General features: G+C 36.7%; 1 protein-coding gene across 4 annotated transcripts in view; it reads right to left on the bottom strand.

Annotated features, from left to right (window-relative positions):
• Positions 1-7307: 7307 nt before the first annotated feature.
• The window catches only part of ascc3 (activating signal cointegrator 1 complex subunit 3), a 375545-nt gene continuing 363076 nt past the window's right edge, over positions 7308-19776 (bottom strand). For all 4 annotated transcript variants that reach the window (XM_088625716.1, XM_088625717.1, XM_088625718.1 and 1 more), the window contains exons 38-42: positions 17565-17716; positions 15188-15338; positions 10576-10782; positions 10091-10266; positions 7308-9408 (exon numbers count right to left, since the gene is read on the bottom strand). In XM_088625716.1, the coding sequence (XP_088481842.1) occupies positions 9261-9408; positions 10091-10266; positions 10576-10782; positions 15188-15338; positions 17565-17716 (834 nt within the window). In that variant the 3' untranslated portion in view covers positions 7308-9260. The remainder of the gene's footprint in view (positions 9409-10090; positions 10267-10575; positions 10783-15187; positions 15339-17564; positions 17717-19776) is intronic.

Genomic DNA, 19776 nt, shown 5'->3' with positions numbered 1-19776 from the left:
TTGGTTTTGCTTCATTCATATTTTCATTCTGGAACCAAAACATTAAATTCTGCTATAGTTTTCCCTGAACCAGTGCTCACACCACACCTTATAATTCAACAGACATTCTACACACTTTGATTTGTTTTATGAACTAAGATATTTCTGTATCTAACCTTATCATATCAGGATCCCAAAGATTTATGGCAATCCTCAATATTCTGACCCGAAGTATACATTCTGGTCCGTGCGTTGTGTTTCAATAGTTACAAACTAGAGGGGGTCTGTTAGTACATCTAACTCAGAGATTCCTAGTCCTTGTCCTGGAGACTGACACACCTGCTAGCTTTTGTTCCAGCTGAGCTCTCAGATGATTTCAACCTGAAGTTGATTGATGATTGTTTGCAGGTCCAAAACATATGAGAGGATGCCTTTTAATCTATGGTATTTCATAGGTGACATAAAATTCCAAGAATTTGAGCAGAAAAATAAAACGTGTGTTCCAATCAGAAGACTTATTAGTTCAACTAAAGCTTCAATTCAGTAATTAAGCTTAATGGGAATGAAAACCAGCAAGTGTGTGTCAAGGATCAGGACTGGGAACCCCTGAACAAGCTCATTTGGCTGATTGACCCAAGGATCTCATGCAGCTGTATCAGTGCATTCATTTCTGAACGTGTAAGCTCTGTTGAGGATGCAGAAACCTTGTTTAGGAAGTCAAGACAAAAACAGCTGGACTAAAGGGTCCTTCTTATAAGCTTTTATCAAACTAAAAATGTCACTAGTCTCTAATGTCTCCAGCATTGCACGAAATAAAGATTGTGCATTTATTGAAAGTAGGTTAATACTGTATAACAAGTGATGTAACAACAAGCAGCACTGAGATTCAGTTTAGTTACCAACACAAATGGGTACATCAGGAGGGAATCTTTACTGTATGAATTTGAAAGCCATAGGATCCTAAGTCACAAGAATTTGGTTAATTTAATGTCACTTTACACATTTCCTTGCTTGGCATTTTTAGTGTAGCATACCATGTATTGTTGGTCTTAACACCTGGCCTGTTGATTGGCTTTAATTGATTTGGGATATCAATGCAGTGGGTACTCTACAGAGGAACCACAGAACAGACTGCATTACTGTTGTACCAAATAAACACCAATTGCAATTTAGAACATTTTTGCCTAATGTTGACTGGATGAATTGACTGATCCCCAGTTACCGACCTAAGTATGAAACAATGAAAATATAGAATCATAATCAGTCTATCATCAATAAACAAGGCAGCCAATTCATTGTATCATCTTGAAGCCAAATTACAGAAGTACAGATGAATGAGGCAATCTAGTTACTTTAGATGTCTTATCTGGGCTTTGTTTAGAAAGGTTAGAAAATGCTGGAAAAATTACTGTGCAGTACTTTTAAATTATCTGTCCTCAGTAATCTGTGATTTTTTGCAAAATTCCAAATCAAGTTCATTTATAAGGCTGCTAAATGATCTCATTATGGAATTTGTTAAGTAAGTGGTCAGCGTTGCCGTCTCACAGCCCTGGGGTCTGGGTCTATCTGGAGTGGTTTGTATGTTCTCCCCGTGTTCCCAGGTTTCTGCCAAGCGCTCCGGTTTTCTCCCACAGTCCAAAGACATTCTAGAAGTGGTTTCTGGGAAATCTGGCCCGGGTGTGTGTGCCCTGCAATGGACTGGTGGCCTGTCCAGGATGTATTCTGCCTTGAGCAAGTTGCTTGCTGGGATAGGCTCCACCTTCCTCTTGGCTGCTGTATTGGATAAACTGGTAAAACTATTTATTTCATATTTGGTCTTTGATCAGTATTGCCCTCTAGGGGGATATATGTGTAGCACATGACTTCTTTCATTTAGACACAGAGTAGTAAAAAGTGTTTACTTTCTGCAACTGTAAATATTAACATAAGAAGATAAGAAAGGTTACAAAAAAGAAGAGGCCATTCATCTCATCTAGCAGTTTGGCAGTTGGTACCTAACTGATCTAAGAATCTCATCGATCCATTTCTTGAATCAATTCTTAAATTTAATTTCTTTAATTAAAAATCCCCTCAAAATTTCGGTCTAAATTTAAATGAATTTAAATATCTCATAACGACTTCCCATTCATTTTGAGATACCGTATCTGTATCTGTAAATGACTTCCTGTTCGAAGATATCCACAAATCATTTTCATGTGTTCATTTTGTACCCATTTACTATGAACAATATGCCACTTTAAGACATTTCTAAACATTTGAAATAAAAAAAAAATCAGATAGTTTAAAATGGGACAGGATGTAAGTTTGTAATCTTGGAATAAAGCATAAATAATTGAGTTGGAGGTTTCTAGAAAACAGTTTTAGCTGTCTTCAGTAAGAAGCCCAATTAGATATCTCAATATCCTTAAATAATACTGTACCTGTAAATGATATAGGGACATTCTGGAATTTAATGTAGATACAGTAAGATCTTACATTTCGCTGTACACCATTTATCCAATGTCATTGTGACAGGTTGGACTGCAGCCACCCTGCTAGATTGCCCAGCAAATGTGGAGCCTTCTTTTTGTTATTTGAATAGCTGAGCTGATTCATCTTTCAATAGAACTCAGAATCAAAATCTTGGAGATGCTGAATTTTAAAGGGGAACTGCAGTCGTGATTTCTCAGACTGGTATCTTAATAACAAAATGAATTAATTGATATAGTAGAAAGTATTTTACAAATTTCAAATTAAGCACAAAATGGTGAACTTTGTGAAAGTACTGTAAGTCGCCATGTTTTCGCAAACTCCCATTCAAGTTCACTCAAATTGCGACGTGAAGTGGCCCTTCCTGCTCACTAGTCTTTGTAATGACCATTGTAATGTGATGTACGAGTAAATAAGTGTAGGGTGTGCTGCAGATTTCACCACAGAAATGTTCCAACGTGATCTTCCTGAAGAATTAACAAGTAGTATTTTTCAGCAAAACCATCTCGAAGGTTTTACAAGTTACTGTGTAGATTTTACTTTCATTCTGGTTTAAAATGCCCTCATCAATGCTGATCCTTTCTAATCCTGAAATATAAAAATAGTGTCACACTCCCAGCTCCAACAGGAATCAGGGTCAGGTTTTGGAAATATCCACTCTCATTGCTCGGTAAACCATGCTAATATAATAATAATAATAATTGCTTATACTTTTCTGGACACTCCACTCAAAGTGCTTGACAGGTAATGGGGACTCCCCTCCACCACCATCAATGTGCAGCATCCACCTGGATCATGCGATGGCAGCCATAGTGCACCACAACATATCAGCTATCAGTGGGGAGGAGACCAGAGTAATGAAGCCAATTCATAGATGGGGATTATTAAGAGGCCATGATTGGTAAGGGCAATGGGAAATTTGGCCAGGACACCACACCCCTACTCTTTTTGAGGAATGCCCTGGGATTTTTAATGACCACAGAGAGTCAGTACATCGGTTTTACGTCTCATCCGAAGGACAGCGCCTGTTTACAGTATATTGTCCCCGTCACTATACTGGGGCATTAGGACCCACATGGACCGCAGGGTGAGCGCCCCCTGCTGGCCCCACTAACACCTCTTCCAGCAGCAACCTTAGTTTTTCCCAGAAGGTCTCTCACCAAGGTACTGACCAGGCTCACACCTGCTTAGCTTCAGTGGGTTGCCAGTTGTGAGTTGCAGAGTGATATGGCAGCTGGCTATGATATGATTTACTGTTCTCCTTCTGAATATTTTCTGTCTTCTGGGGTTCATTTTTAATGTGAACTAAAAGCCTTGCTGTGGTTGCCTTTAAAAATGAAGTTGTTTATCCATTTAGGGAAGTTTATTTCTGGTTTTATCATTTAAGGAAAAAAATTCTCTGTCAAGGTATATTAAAGGGCCTCAAATTGAGAGGGGGATAAACATCTTTCTTCCGTAAATGTAATAATTTTTAAATCAATGGAAGTTGCTATATGACTAGTATATAATTTAGCTCCTAACAATTTCATGTTTTTTTGCCTGGGAAGGTCCAGTAACATTCCCACAAGGGATGGCGGGTCTTCCATGGAGGTGAGGACGTGGGCTGGATGCCTCTCAGTCCGACCCACCTCCTTTCAGGCAGGTACCCAATTGTCTCGTTCCCTGAGCTTGGTACTAAGCCTGTAATCCTCTGCCGCTGTCCGAAGTGCCTTGCTTCATTGTAACAATCCTTAAATGAATTCGGGTGTTTGCACCTTTGTAGTTTTACAGTTATTCAGTGGAATTGTGATTCTGAGTCTTGTTAGATTTTTATGACATGAACCTCATCCCATTTCAGTCTGTTCCTCCTGCCATCAATGACAGACTGCTGTGTTATTTGGACTATTTCTCGCCTTCCCCTAAACTGTTTCAGAGGTTTCTGCCCTTTTGTTCCTGTTTAGACATCCCACTGTGTCTCTAGCCCCTCTATTTCAGATTTTCCCTCTTTCTCTAAATTTTTCCCAGCTCATGTATAACCGTGAGCAGGTTCACCCAAAGTGCCAGTCTATAAGTCACAACTCTACTCACCCAACTCTTGCATAAAAGGAAAAGAAAGTCCTGTGTTATTGCCCATAGCTTCATCCTTTAAACTTGCTGTTGTCCCAGCACCCGCCCTAGCATCTGCAGGGATCCTATACTTTGTCTGATCAGGAGGCACTGTTCATTCAATGTGGAATCCCTTATGATAGTGCTGGACCCTGAGTTCCTGTTTCATTCTATTCCTTCAGTCATGCTGGAATCTCTGTTATCCCTGTCTGTCACAATCAGCCCCTGCACCTGCAGGATGCCTTCCTGCGGTATCTCTTATATACATTTCGCATTTTGTTTATACCAAATACAAGGATATGCACTAGATCCACAGCTTTTCCTAATTTATATCAATGATCTACATTCTGGCATAGGTAGTCTTGTTTGCAGATGATGCCAAGATAAGAGGATCAACAAACACTGTAAGCAGAAAAGATAAACTTTTAACTGCTTGGTAGGGCACATCTAACATAGACAGGTGCTGATGTTTCCCTGCAGGTAGCAAGACAAATATAGATACAAAATGGGAAATTTGAGCTCAAAGATGTTACTCATTTAAGTCTTAAAGATTAAGATATTTATGTTGTTTATTTTCATTTCTAAACAATGATCACCAATAAAAAGACAAACAGAATGTTAGGATATATAGTTAAAGGTGTGGAATCAGAACTAGTAAGACCTCATTTAGAATACTGTGTACTCTTTTAGTTGCCATGCTATAAAAAAAGACATTGATGCATTAATCTTGTCCTCATTACCACAGTTTACGGTGCCAAAATATTCCAATATAGGCCAGAAAAGTACCTAAACTGAACTGGTTTATGTCCAGTTATGAGCACTTGGAATGAACTGGAGATGAACTGGAGATTTTTATAGTACATGCATTTTAATAGGAATTTAGTGACCCCTTTACAAGTTTTTGCAATGAACAGTTATTTTTTAACCGTATGGTGAGGAATGAGTGTACTAGTTAATGTAAGGCTAATGAATTAATGATTATGACACTAGTAATAACTGTATGAAACCTCTGAGAAAAGGTTAGATCACACCTCGAAACTGGAACCAGGCAAGAGGAGGATCAAAGGACATAAAATCTGGTAGCATTCGCACTGAATTTGCCATGGTGTGCCTCACTGCAGAATATTTTGATAGAAAAATTCCATGAATGGTGGAGAGCTCACATATGCTAATGGCTTTGCCAGAAACAAAAAAGGATCTCTGTGATAATACCTTTATTTTTTCCACTATTGTTTATAGACTTCACTGCTGAATACATGGATTTCAAACTCTGTTTTCCTGAATATTTATTGTCTTTATTTCTCATTTTCTTCACAGCATGTAGCCATGCCAGACATGCAATATGAGAGGTATTTATTCAACTATTAAGGTATCCTGTCACAACTGTGCTAGTGTGATGAACTCTGATTGTAAACATATTAAAGGGTTTCAACCAGGTCAGACAAATTCACTGTTATGTTTTAAATGTCTTCTTTGTCTAGGTGCCTCAGATATGTTCACAATCACATTTTTAAATTCAAACATTTTGCTAGGGAGAATACACATTGTTTTAAAATAGGTTTTAACTTAATCACAAGTATTTAAACTGATACTCATTGATGTATTGGGAAAGAAATCTCTCAGCTGCACTACGAAATATTTTAGTTCCTTTATATGCTGTACTGTGTGACATTAGACCACTAGTTTTTGAGCAATTTCTTCTTAAAAGCTTTTCAAACATTCCATACAATAATGCTCTATGGAAATACATTTCTTGACAAAAACTCACAATTCTAGAAGCTTAAGAGTTCTCATTAAAAAATGTAGAAACTAGTAACGGTAGTGTCACGAATAACCCGCTGAGGAAACCGGAGGATGAACCCTATGCGGTACCTAAGGGGGCGAGGCGAGAGGCTAAGTCCGAGTTGAGATCCGAGGTTCGTAGAAAAGGTAGCAGAGCAGGTTTCCAATCCAGAATAGAGCAAGGTTGAAGTCATAGTCGAAAAGGCAGTTCCGTGATCCAAAGGTGAGGGTCAATCAAAAGGTCTTCTAAATCCGAAGGGGCAAGGCACTAGACGTAGTCAAACGTGAGTTCCGAGGTAGGTAACAGAGAGCAAGAAGGAAACAGAAACTAAGGCGAGATGGTGCACACCAAAGAACAACCAATACCAGGCATAGAGAAAAGGGTTCAGAAGGGTTTAAGTACTGTGTGAGGAAGAAGGTGCGTTGATTGAAGAAGTGTCATGGTTGGCCGATTTGCAGGGGCGGTGTCGTTTGGCAGAAGTGCTCAGGGCTGGAGTGTAATTAGTGCGGGTGCGTTTCCGTGTGAGAATACGGTGAGTAGAGGGCGTGACAGGTAGAATAAATAAACTACTGTTTTCATATTTGTGCCATGGTTACTGCATAAAATTGTTGCAGCTTCAACTCTTTAAAGTCATCATTACAATATAAGAAAAATAGTTTCAAATAATTGTGCTTAGTGTATACTATGAGGTTTGTTCACAAATGGTAAAATTATCTGTCATGTAAACACTGCTAAAATAAAAAAATAATGTACTAAAAAAGAACAATATTTACAAAGATACTTTGTAAGGTTGCATCATTACGGGCAGAATCCTGATAAATTAGTGGACAATTAATACAAAAAATAAGTAAATGTCTGTGTTCCTTTCATGCCAAAGCAATTAAGAAGAAAAATGATGACTTGAATGAATGTACCCACTGACTAGAAATAATTATTTTATCAGTAGGTTCAAGGACCTGTTTTTACCACCATATCTGAAAGGAAATAGAAACTGATTTAAATGCTTTATTTGAAATTATTTTTCATACTTTTAAACAATTTTTATTATATTGACATAGTATGCAAACACATTCCCTAGAAGTATGAAAAAGACTAATCTACAGTATATTTAGTCAGAACCTTTGCCCAAATCAGTTCTTCAGTATATTTTCAAATGTTAAATTGCTTGTGTGCCCAGTAAGAGTTATTTTTTCCTGCCTTCATATATTAACTTTAAAACAATGTTAACATGCTGCTCCAAATAAGGGTGCTATTTGTCATATACTGTACATTGATATATAGAATTTCCAAAGTCAATGTTTACCTCCCACAATTTTTCTGTGATTTAAGAATATATGGTTTCAGTATAGGTACACAATTATGGTACCATATACTAAATCTATTTTGTCTTGCATTAGCAATACCTTGAATGTACAGTAGCACAGGTTTGATATGCAACAGGTATTTCAGAATTATGCTTTCTTGAGGTATAGTTCATTGAACTAGTTATTTACGTATTCATTTTCAGCATGTTTCAAAGAGCAATCTGTCAATTAATCTGTTCATTATTAATTTGATGAATATAGTGTTTTTTTATTACGAACATACTAAGAATTCTGTATTAATATGATTGCATTCACACAATTTCTGCTATACAGGGTGTATAGCATGTAAAATTAGAGCCTGGAATTTATACTGACTTGTAACATATAAAGTTTAATACTATGCAAGTCAGAATTAGAAAATGTAGGTTTTAATGGTCTCCTGAAAAAAGCATAACTCTCTTAAAAAGTATTCTTGTGCACTGTGATGGTTTTCAATTGTGATTGTAAGCATTGAACAAAAACTGCGTTCGAAAGCGTGCTGTTTACATTTCAATTTATGTTATACTTGAGATTTGTGGGGATCAATCATCTTAGATTCATAATTAACATTAAACATTTTTGTTTCTTAAAAAGACAGCAATTCAGAGGAACAAAAATGAATACTTAAAGTATAGGGAAAAAAATAGATTTCTAAACTCTGAAGAAAGCTGGGAATTTTTTATTTTTAAATAAGAATTTTTCTTGATGGAAACAAAACTGGTTTAGTACTGTATGTCAAACACAAAACTAATGATCTCATATTGTGCAAAAAACCCATGCTTTAACTTTAATTCAAATAAAGAACAGCAATCTGAAAAAAAAATTCTGTACGCATTTCAGCTTCACATCATAAATGGTCTCTCAAAATGCTTACAGGTTCATATACTACAATTCCATATTAATATTGAAAATGTATACCAAAATTATACAGTACACCCTTTAATTAATTTTGCAGCATCAAGATTCATTGTCCTATGTAAACAACACATGTATTCAGAAATGGCTAAACCACCCAACAAAGTCTGGTTTAGCAAAATAACAAAATTAAAGCACAAATGGAATTATCGAATGACAACAACAAAAAAAAAAAACTTGATGGTTTTGGTTTATTAGGAACAATAAAAATAATTCATACTTCAAAATATGCTTTCCTAGCGCTGTTATTCCACAGTGAAATCTAAAATTAAATTAAATAACCCTCTTAAGAGTGCCACTTAGCGCCCAATCATCATCACCAGTGGCAAAGGTTCCTAATTACCTATTAAAGGTAGGGAGTTCTCACAGTAACAAACATTCAGACTGAAGTGTATGATGGATCTATTGTGTGTGCTGTGCTTTAAGTGTACCATACAGATTTCACCTTTGTCTTGAACAATCTGACTGTAGCATTAATTCAAAAGCAACATTATGTAAGGCCATCATGGCTGTACAGAGCCTGTGATCTAAAGGTCAGCCTGAGCTGCCACTTCCAATTTCCTTTGTGTCTGAGGTTAGAAGTTGCATCTGCTAAGGCAAATATCAAGTAATTTCTGCACGGCCCAGCACACCAGCCCAATCTGTGCTGCAACATTATTGCTCCCAGCTGATTAAAAGAAGTCATGTCACTCCAAGGTCAGGTCGCTCACGGCATCAGAGACCTCAGTGTTGACTTGGGAGGCAATGCTGGCTGGTATCACATTCAGGTAAATGTCATATTGCTGGTCCATGCCAAGGTAACTGTCACTCATCAAATACAGGGTGTAGATACACCTACAACGAGAAGGCACTATTATTACAATCATATCTTGGGTCACACATGGTTGAACACTCACTTCAGGTTTGTTGTATGAAATACTACCACCAACCAATCAAGTATATCATCGTTTGAAAATGTCAAGTCTCATTTGCAAAGAAACATCAGCAGGAAAATAGCATTTGGGTTAATGTCCAAGGCAGGTTTAAGTTGGAAACGTTTAGAGCACAATATTCAGTAGTGTGCCCACACTTCATGGTGGGAATAAATATCCACTATTCACTGAACTAACACTTTGGTGGCTCATGACAATTTAGATGTTGTCAGAAAGGTAAAAACCATCCAAGAGGAAACCAAAATGCTCTTCACATAAAAGTTCAATGTGAATGTTGCTACAAGGGACAAAATTAATTTCTTGATAAGTCAAAGCCATTTACTTTCTTAAAAGGGGTAAAAATAAATGTTGTATATCAATTAAAGTTGAAATGTCAATACATTTAAAGAGTTAAATGAATTAATTTTATGACTGGAGGTAGCATTGATGTCTTTGTGACGTAGAAACACTTAAACTGACAATTCTTGTTAGATACTGTTCAAGGAAGAGTGATTATTTCTGTAACCGCACATTGTTGGAAGTTAGTGAGAGTGACTTTTCTCAAGGTATGGCAGTGATACCACTGACATCAAGCAACATCTTACCTTCCAGTCTTCTCTGGTGTAAAGAAAGCTAGTGATACATTGCTGCGGTTTCTCACATATCCAATTCTCTTCAAGGCCAAAAGTTCCCTTTTATCCACTTCTCCCAGGGCTACAAACCACCCTTCATCTTTGACTTTGGGGAATTTGGGAGCAAGAGCTTTGCTGTCTTGCTTTCTCTGTAAGTGGAAAAAAAAGAAGCTGGATCAGCTGACAAACATAAAAACCTTCCAATACCGCAGAATGGGTCACTAATCTTCTGGGGAGGCATGTAAAAATATATCTGCAAAAGAATCAAAGAGAGGGTATTCCATGAAATTAGCCATAAGGAAAATAGCGCGCTCTGAGTTAGAGGGAAATTATTTAAGATGATAATGCACCTTTTACAATTAATAATTAATTCGATTGTAGAACAACTGCCATCTAATACCATATTGATGCATTGTACTTTTACTTCCTTGTGCGACAGGTTAAGTAAGAGCTTCTACCTTTTGATGTCCCATGTTGATACGGCGCAGATTTATCTGAAGCACATACTCCTGATCAGCGTGCACAGATACCCAGTTCTTCTCATTCCTGATGTCAGACACCACAGTAGGTAAACCTCTCTCTGTTTGCCCTTCGCTTTCCTCCCACCAGCCTTTGATGCTCATTCCAACCTCAATAACTGGCAGATGGCTGAGGAAATTCCAGGCCTAGAGAAACAAACAGGTGAAAGGAAGCAAAACGAAGTTATTCCAAGTTGTTTGTCTTGAGATTCATACTGTGATTTATTTTTAACTCTGACTTCATCATATGACTATGCATGCATTCAAGAAAAAATGTCTGCATGTCTCAATAATTTAAATATATTTAGATCTATTTACACATCAGCAGATAGAAGTCATGAAAACTGTTTTGGTGTTGCAATTTAAATCAGTTAAAAAAGTGAAAAGGAGGCTACCTACAGAAACAAAGAAAGACTTATAGAGAGGAAAGATAATATATGTCTTATTAAATTTATCCCCCCAAGAGTTCTGTACAATACACAAAACTGTTTTAATATGTTATGGCTAGAAATGAAAAAATGAACAGATACCTTCACTGTGTAGTAAGCTATACAGGCTGAGTGTTTAACTAACTGATCAAGTAGGGAACAGCTGCTGCTACAATGAGTCCTCCCTGTGATTTTGATGCCTGGAGAAACTAGGTGTGTTGGGTAAGGTTCAGAGGGAAAAAGAGTTCAGAGGATGCAAGGGCAAGATCTTGATCTTCTGTTAAATCAGCAAATTGATGTTTGTATTCAGAATTGTAAATTTGGACAAAGAAAATTAAATAAATGTATACAGTATTACCTTCAGTCTTCGAATATACTACAAACCATGAAGAATACAAGAACTTGTGCTGAATCAGCATTACTGTATATTTGATCACAGATTTATTTAGAGTAAAGAACTGTGATTTCAAATGGGTGCATGGAACAGAATCTCTCTAAAATATTTTTGGACTCCCATTCATTCTGGCTTCTATTACTTTGCATGCTATATTTTGTAATATATACAAATAAATGATAAATGAATTTTTATTTCTTGTTTTCTTCTCGGAGTATATCTCTCACAAGTGTTATTGTTTTACAAAGATGATGCAGTTGTATCTATGCTGTTTTTAATTGTATTATTGTATATACATAAAGCCCATATAAAGCCTGGGCAATTACAATTAAATACAGTTTAATAACACTAATCATGTTTGTGAGGTTTATTAGTTCCATTTTAAGGGAAAACATTACAATAATGCTAATTATCTGAATTGAAAATTCTTTACAACTTGGATATTCGACTGTTCTTTTTCATTGGTTGAACAATAAAGCTGTAAAACACAATTTTAAAAGAGCAATTGTTTTTGACACTGCTTAAAAATTAAAGGAGGTACCAATAGCAAAAATGGATTCTGAGATCCTAATACGCTTATGACTGGAGTCCTGCTCCTTATCATTTAGTACACTTTTAGCCATGGCTTTCAGTTCTATTTCATTTTTACTGTGTATGATAAAATACACAGTATTTCAGAACTGTGATTGCAACACACACTCTGCAATGATAGTGTTTTTATACCTCATTAAAGCTGTGCAGAGATGTGACTCACTGACAGTCGTTCTGTTAATAAACAAGACTGCTGTATTGCAATCTTAACGGAATTTGCCGATATTTCTATATTTCACTCACTTTCTATTATTTCCTTCTTATTTTGCACTTCACCAGAATACAATTTGTTTAACTGCACCTTTAAGCTCTTTGATGGTGGCTGCCTCTTGATTAAAAAGAGAGAGAGAGAAAACAGGCTTTGCAGCAAGACCTACTAAAACATTTCAGTACCAGCCAAACATATTTATTTGAGGATTAATCTTCATCTACTGAATCAGACGAGAACACCTCCACGCATGCAATTATTTAATTAGCAGCCAAATCCTCTGCCAGTCAGCAGCCGTTCTGAGCATACTGATTGCACAGCAGATGCAAGTCTCACAGTTGTGGCTGTCTTTTCTCATTACTACTACAATTAGCACTTAAATTGATGCTGTAAACCCACTAATTTCTAGAATAATTCAGGATTTTTATGTTACCTGGGATCAACTCGCTGTAGCGGCGGCAACAGATTGCTGTTCAAATTGAAGCACTCCTGAGCCAAATATCTATTGGTACATCAGACAAAGCTCTTTTTTTGTGCGTTTATATCAGAATTAATTTAGAACTCCATCCACAGAGCACAGCCCTGCCAAAGTTCCAAAAATAATCAGTGTTCTTGACACTGTAACCCCACGTTAAAGAACTAAAGCAACCATATAAAATGATGGCAGAAAAATATATTTAAAAAGTGAAAGTGTGTGAAATATTATTATTTTGATCAAAGAAATAAGTTATCAAGCATAACTTTAGACATTATCTTCATGATATTTTCCCTTTATATGCTACTACATATACATGTGTGTGAGATGGATCCCTGCTCTTGGGATCTGGGTTTGAGTCCGATGGGGAGTAACTTCTGTGTGGCGTCTGCATGTCCTCTGTGAGTCCTCAAGGGTTTTCTCTGGGTGTCTTCATTTCCTCCCACATCCCAGATATATGTTAGGTGAAAGTGACTGGTGTCTTACATTGTCCCTGTGTGTGTGCACGCATTTCATGTGACAATGTGAAACCCAGTGTCCCGTCCAGGGTGTATTTCCACCCTGCCTCGAGCTTGTGGAATCTGCTGCAGGCCACTGCTGTGAATCTTACCTGAAATAATGACTTTCAGATAATATACTGATGGATATACAATGTGGGTAAGATGGAGGCACATCAGTTAGCATTGCAGCCTTGCAGACCAGGGGCCCTGGATTCAATTCAAGACTTCAGGTACTATCTGTGTGGAGTTTGTATGTTTTCCCCAGGTTTGCATAGAGTTTCCTCCAGGTGCTCCGGTTTCCTCCCACAGTCCAAAGACATACTGGTAGGTTAACTGGCTTCTGGGACAACTGACCCTAGGTGTGAGTGTGAATGTGTCTGTCTACCCTACAAAGGACTGGCGTCCTGTCCAGGGTGTAACCTGCCTTGCGCTCAGTGCTTGCTGGGATAGACTCTGACTCCCCGGCAACCCTGAATTGAAGAAGCTGTTAGAAAATGGATGAATGGATATATAATGTATGCAGAAGTAGCAACAAAGCTAAGTCAAAAAATTTATTTTTGCTTTACAATGATGCAATTTGTATTTGTGTTCATGTGATTAATATGAAAAATGCAATAGAACATATATCTTATTTTTGGATAATTCAAAGCATACTTTTGATAATATTGGTTATATTATCACATCATACGTATAATATTATCATATTAGAACAAAAACATACTTTGTGTTTAACCTAGTGATTTCAGTTGACTACGAATGTGGCCACACTCATTTTAAGGAAAATGCAAAGTATAAAAGTAGATATTTTGTTGCATATCCCTTTGAGACAATAACTGCAAGTTTGTGGCCAACTGATGTAACCAAATCCTTTGTCATCTGAAGCGCTTTAATGCAGCTATTTTGAGTTCTTGCCTGTTATTGGAGACTTTAAACTTCTGTCATTTTTTGGTATATACATAAACGTTTCACATTCACCTGTCTGACCAAGCTGGTCAGAAGAGGTCATTTTCATAAAGAACTACTCATATGGCCACACACTTAGAGAAACTTTATCCAGAAGTGATAACAAAATGAGATTCTTCAAACTTATGGTATCTTGGGTAAATGTGATAGTGACTAGGCAAACACACAAAGATTAACAAACAATGTAGACTTTATCAGGGAATATATTGGAATAATTAAATATATTTGCACTGATGTAAGCTATTTGTCAAAGAAGTAGGTTATAACCACATGTACATATTTTTCTCATCAGTGGTTTAATAGTGATTAAATTTTACAATAATTCTGAAGATCCTCACATAAGCAGGATCTGATAGTTTTATCACCTAATAAAACGCAAAAGTAGATAACTGTACTTAAAATTTGAAAGATAAATGAAGATTTGTCAAAACTCTATTATCGGTAAAAAATAAAATATTTTAGCCCTTGTTCAAGGCTTTGAAATACTGATATTGTCTTCTTTTCAGCACTCAGTCAGATAGTGATGTGTTAAAAGGTGAAACTCTTGACTTAAAAGAGCTGGAATTTTTAAAAAAGAGATCATAACATGACTCTGTCAGCATAATAATAATAATAATAATAATAATAATAATAATAATAATAATAATAATAAAACTGAGATATTAAAAAACAAAAAAATGCCCAGAGGACTAAATGAGCAATCAAAGGCATTACCACTGTTAAAAAACAAATAAATCATTTAGACCCTAAAACAAAAGCAATTATAGAAAGAACAATAAGTTCCTGACGTTGTGTTCCACGTTTCTTATGTCTTGTCTCGGGCACTATTCTTCAGATGTTAATGTCTTGAGAGGAATTCTTAAAATAAAACCAATGCTGGGCGGTGAAAAACTATTACATTTATGTCTACGTCTCCCTTGGATTCAGAGCACAGTATAGCTTATTGAGACGAGGTACGAAGACGGTGAACCTTGCAGAAAGGGTGAGCGTTACCTGTGAAGCCTGGAAAGGCTGTAATTCATTAGCCACCATGGAAGTGAATGTGTGCTCTCTTCCTTCACAGGCAGCTATCAGTTCAGGAAGACATTCAATGGATCCCTGATAACTCCCAGAGCCGCTTTTCCCTCTGCCTTGGTTCCATTTCCTGACAAAAATAACAATGACATACTCACATAATAAATTGACTGCCAAGCTAGAAAAACAGATGAGGCTTCTCTCCTGGCCTGAGAACCATTTGTGCAAGCAAGTTGGAAATCCTGTTAATACAAACGCAGCCCTACAGCAGTCTGTAACAACAGGGATGCTGGCCATTCTCATCCCCTTTTTCCATTTTTATTGTGTTTTAGAAATTATATTTCACTATAGGAAGTCATGCTTGAAATTCACATTATGTGCATGAAAAGATTTGATATTTAAGAAACAGATTTTCATCTTCAGTGTGACCAGCACAGAAATGTTTGTATACCACAATTTAAAGCCACATCTGTTAAGTGATGCTAATCATGTTTGCAATGTCTCAAAAAAGCTTCTGAAGGATTAATACCTTTTTCTTTCAGCCATGTTGTAGCTGCTAAGTGTATACAATAATTCTCAGATAATTCAGAGGTTATCCCTGGCCCTGAAAATAGGTAAGACAGAAATACTGGAATACAGATTAGTTTGCTTTGTCTTAATTCAACTGTGGCTTTACAGGTTTTCTCTTCTCTCAAATATGCAGGCTAATTCTTCAGCAAAAACTAAAGACTGAGAGAATACCTACAGATCAATTGCTCCCAATATTTGATAGTACCAATATGAACTTAACTTTAAACATGTTTAAAAACATCCTTGTAACCGTAAGAGATAAAATGACAAGATTCATTTGAAAGAAATTAATTCTAAATAACATAGAAACACATTGTTTTGTTATAGGTGTAACTGCTGCATTAAAAGTCATTAGTTTATGTCCAGAATAAATGGTCAGTTTGTTACCTAACTATACAATATGTTTCTATGCGTATGGCCAAAATCTATCTGCTGTGCCCTCCAGAAATATTCAAATCCGCAATGAAACAGGCAAAATAACAATATATAACAGAACAAATGACAGATTAGATAGTCCTACTTAGAAATATAAAAATGTCCTACGGGTGTCATAACTGTGATATATAATTAGCTGAACGCCACACAAGGGACATATTTGCTCACACCTCTTGGTGCAAGAGAACACTCTGGAAGTATATAATGGCTTTCAAATGTTTCCTGTTTCCAAAGGAGGTAACTGGAAGGACATTCAATAACGTGTATCATCATGGTTAAGGTCAGAGAGCTCCTTGAAGACTGCAGGAAAATGGTCATTGACCTCCACTAGTTAAGGGTGGGTGATAAGAGAGTCCATTAAAAGCTGAATCTACCACTTTGCATTGTGAGGTCCAATATTATGAAGTTTAAAGTTACTGGTATTTTGGTACCTCTACAGGAATAGGACACAAGTGGATCATATGACCAAAGGTTGTAAAATAAATGGTTTGGGAGTCAACTGTAACACCACAAGTAAAAGTTGCAAATTTCCAACAAAATACATAGAGATTCAGGCTACATAGCTCTTAGGCTTTTTTAAGAGCAAACCACAACAAGAGGTGGCTCTAATGTGACAAACTAAACCCAAATGACAGTTAAAACCATGTACTATAGTCAGATGAAATGAAACCAGAGCATCTTGCACATGCTCATCTGTTTTGGCATAAGAGCTCATCTTGAGAACCATGGTGAAAAACAGTGTGGGGCCTATTATGCGTTTTGAGTGTTTTGCATGTACAGGTCTAAAAGCCCTTTTTAATATTGGGGGAATCATGAAATCCAATGTATACTAGGACATAGACCAAACATCTGGATCCCTCTGCCAAAAAACCCATGTTAAGCTGGAAATGAACATTCTAACATGACGATGACTAAAGCCATGCATCAAAATGGACAACCTAAAGGGTAACTGCATGCAAAAGAAATGTTCTCAATCTCCTGATTTCAATGCAACTGAACATTTCTACTTTGAGTTCAGGAAGGCACTTCACAAATGCAAATCAATGACGCAAAGCAACTCTGCCTGGAGAAACGGCCAAAAATCCTCCTCAAATGCACCAGAACCTCACTGCACACAAGAGGTGTCTTGTCAGTGTAATCTCTGCCAGAGGAGGATTTACAAAATACTAACTGGTCGAGTGTGAATAAATGTCAACCTCGTGTTTTCCAGGTGTAAATCGTTAAACAAAAGGCTATGCTTTGTGTACAATTCTTTTGATTACAGTATCATATTTTGATGTTAAGAAACACTACTCAATCTATTCTAATTTATCAACCAGAATTTCAAATATTTCATAGCTAATTATTTTACCTAAAAAGATAAAGATGTTGCTGTTCCATGTTTGGTAGGAGAAGCAGGGTTGAGTCATGGAGCCATCGGCCCTGAACAATCATCTGGACAAGGTTACATATATTGAGGGCTGTGACCAACCAGCCTTCATTAGCTGCCACATCCACCATTGCCTGGAGGAAGAAGAGAAAAAAACATTAATGTGACTAACCAAAAGATGTTGACAAGAGACAGAGTGAAGAAATGAGAAGACATCTTATACACTTAGCAGCTTATACTTAATATGAACATATTGATTGTGTCTATAGATGATGTGGAGATGCTACGAAGCTACTTCCATGCAGAGGTGATAAGATGGAAATTAGAAAGTTTAGGCCTAAAATATAAACTACTGCCCTTTGATTCCAATTTTTCCAATTTTTAGCAATTTCTAAATAAATGGCAATTACAGTATGAAATTCTGAATAACATCAACTATTTTGAAGTCTTAGCATTCTGCTTGTTTTTAGGGTACATATCAATGTGTGGTTTTGCAGATTACTTGAACAAGTGAAAAACAGATTGCAAATACATGTTGTCTAGATGATAAGATGTCTTCTCCTTAAAAGCAATTACATGACTGGGTGAAATAAGGTGATAATACTGATCAATAATTTCATTCATTTAGTGAAGATCCCCAATATAAATAATGCTAATGCATTTTGGCTATTTCTTGCTTTTATCTTAATTCTCTGATGTATCACATGTATAAAATCAAGTTAATCAATGAAATTAAGAATTTTCCTATGTTGACGTTTCAGGATTTTCAAGAATCAAAATAGATCAAAACTGCAATAATGTTCATAGTTTATTGGATGTGGTATGTAGCTCTAACTCAGAAAAACAACACTTCTGATTGAGCCATTTCTGAGCTACCAGTAAGCATTTCTGTTTCCATTAAAACCAAAAACGTCTGCATGGACACATTCATCCTAAACTCTTAACTGAGACTTACTAGGTGAGTAGTTTATTAAATGATAACATCAGAAATGATGAGCACTGATATTTTTATGCTATTGCTTACTAACAAAGAAAAAAGAATGACAATGCCCACCAGTGAACTGGAATAATGCATGTAAGAATAATGATTGTGACTGGTACAATAGCTGTTTTGGCACTGTAAGTGTCAACACTTACAAAAATCACAAATTTTGACAGTACTGGAAATGACATATTAAAAACAGTGTTAATTTATTAAGACAGAGGATTTTGACATGATAGACAAGGAAACAGGCTTTGCTCTGAAAAAGCAGACCATTTAATTGAAACTGTCCTGCATTGGTAAATAACTTCTCTGTTTAAAAAGGATTTGCCTATTGTGTTTGCCTTAAGTAAGTGCAGCCTCTTGTGTGAGGACAGCAAATCTGAACAAGTGTACAGAGACTTAGTATAAACCACAATGAGGCTGTAAAATTAAAGAAAAAAACATCTCTACATCCATCCATTCTTTCCTCCTCTATTGTGCTAAAGACACAAACAAATGAGCTTGAGATACAACACAAATCAACCTGGATATATTAGCACTGGAATAGACTTGAGAGCAGAGATGATACTGAGGTTCAATTTTCATATCACCATATTTTAACCCAGTTACTGATATTTTCATTAAGACCTCAATTTGGTTTCTAATAAAGAGTCTATGCAAAGCAACTATTATTATTCATTCCGACATGGTAATGAGGAAACATAGTGGCGTGGTGGTTAGCACTGCCTGCTGCTTCTCCTCTTCAGGCTCCTGGCTTCGATTCTCTTCTTGGGCATCTGACTGCATTGCGACTACACCCCCCTCCCCCACTCCCCTCCTTGTTTCAGTGAGTTTTCACCTTGTGCTCTGTTTTCTTCCCACTTCTAAGTCCCACCTCTAAGAAGACATGCAGGTGAGGTTTGATGTGATGGAGTCTCGCCTTGTGCCTTGTGTTTCTGGGACAGGCTCAGGCTACAGGGACACTGGAGAAGGCAAGCAGCTTACTGATAACAGATGGACAGAACGTAGCTGCAATATAGTGTCTTTGCTTAACAAAGAACATTCATGCATTTAATTGTTTTGGAAAAAAGGCACCACAAACCCTAAATAGACTGAAATTCAAGGTCAGGGGAATAATGTGGATTTAACATACTCTTTAATTATTATTTTTTTAATCAGCAACAGTTGCCCTTTTCCCCTCTCTGCTAAACCTTCTAGAACTCTCCTAAA

This window comes from Lepisosteus platostomus, chromosome 3 (genome assembly GCF_059453375.1).
Source record: "Lepisosteus platostomus isolate fLepPlt1 chromosome 3, fLepPlt1.hap1, whole genome shotgun sequence".
In the NCBI taxonomy this organism is placed as follows: Eukaryota; Metazoa; Chordata; class Actinopteri; order Semionotiformes; family Lepisosteidae; genus Lepisosteus; species Lepisosteus platostomus.
This window is presented reverse-complemented; position numbering and strand designations above follow the sequence as displayed.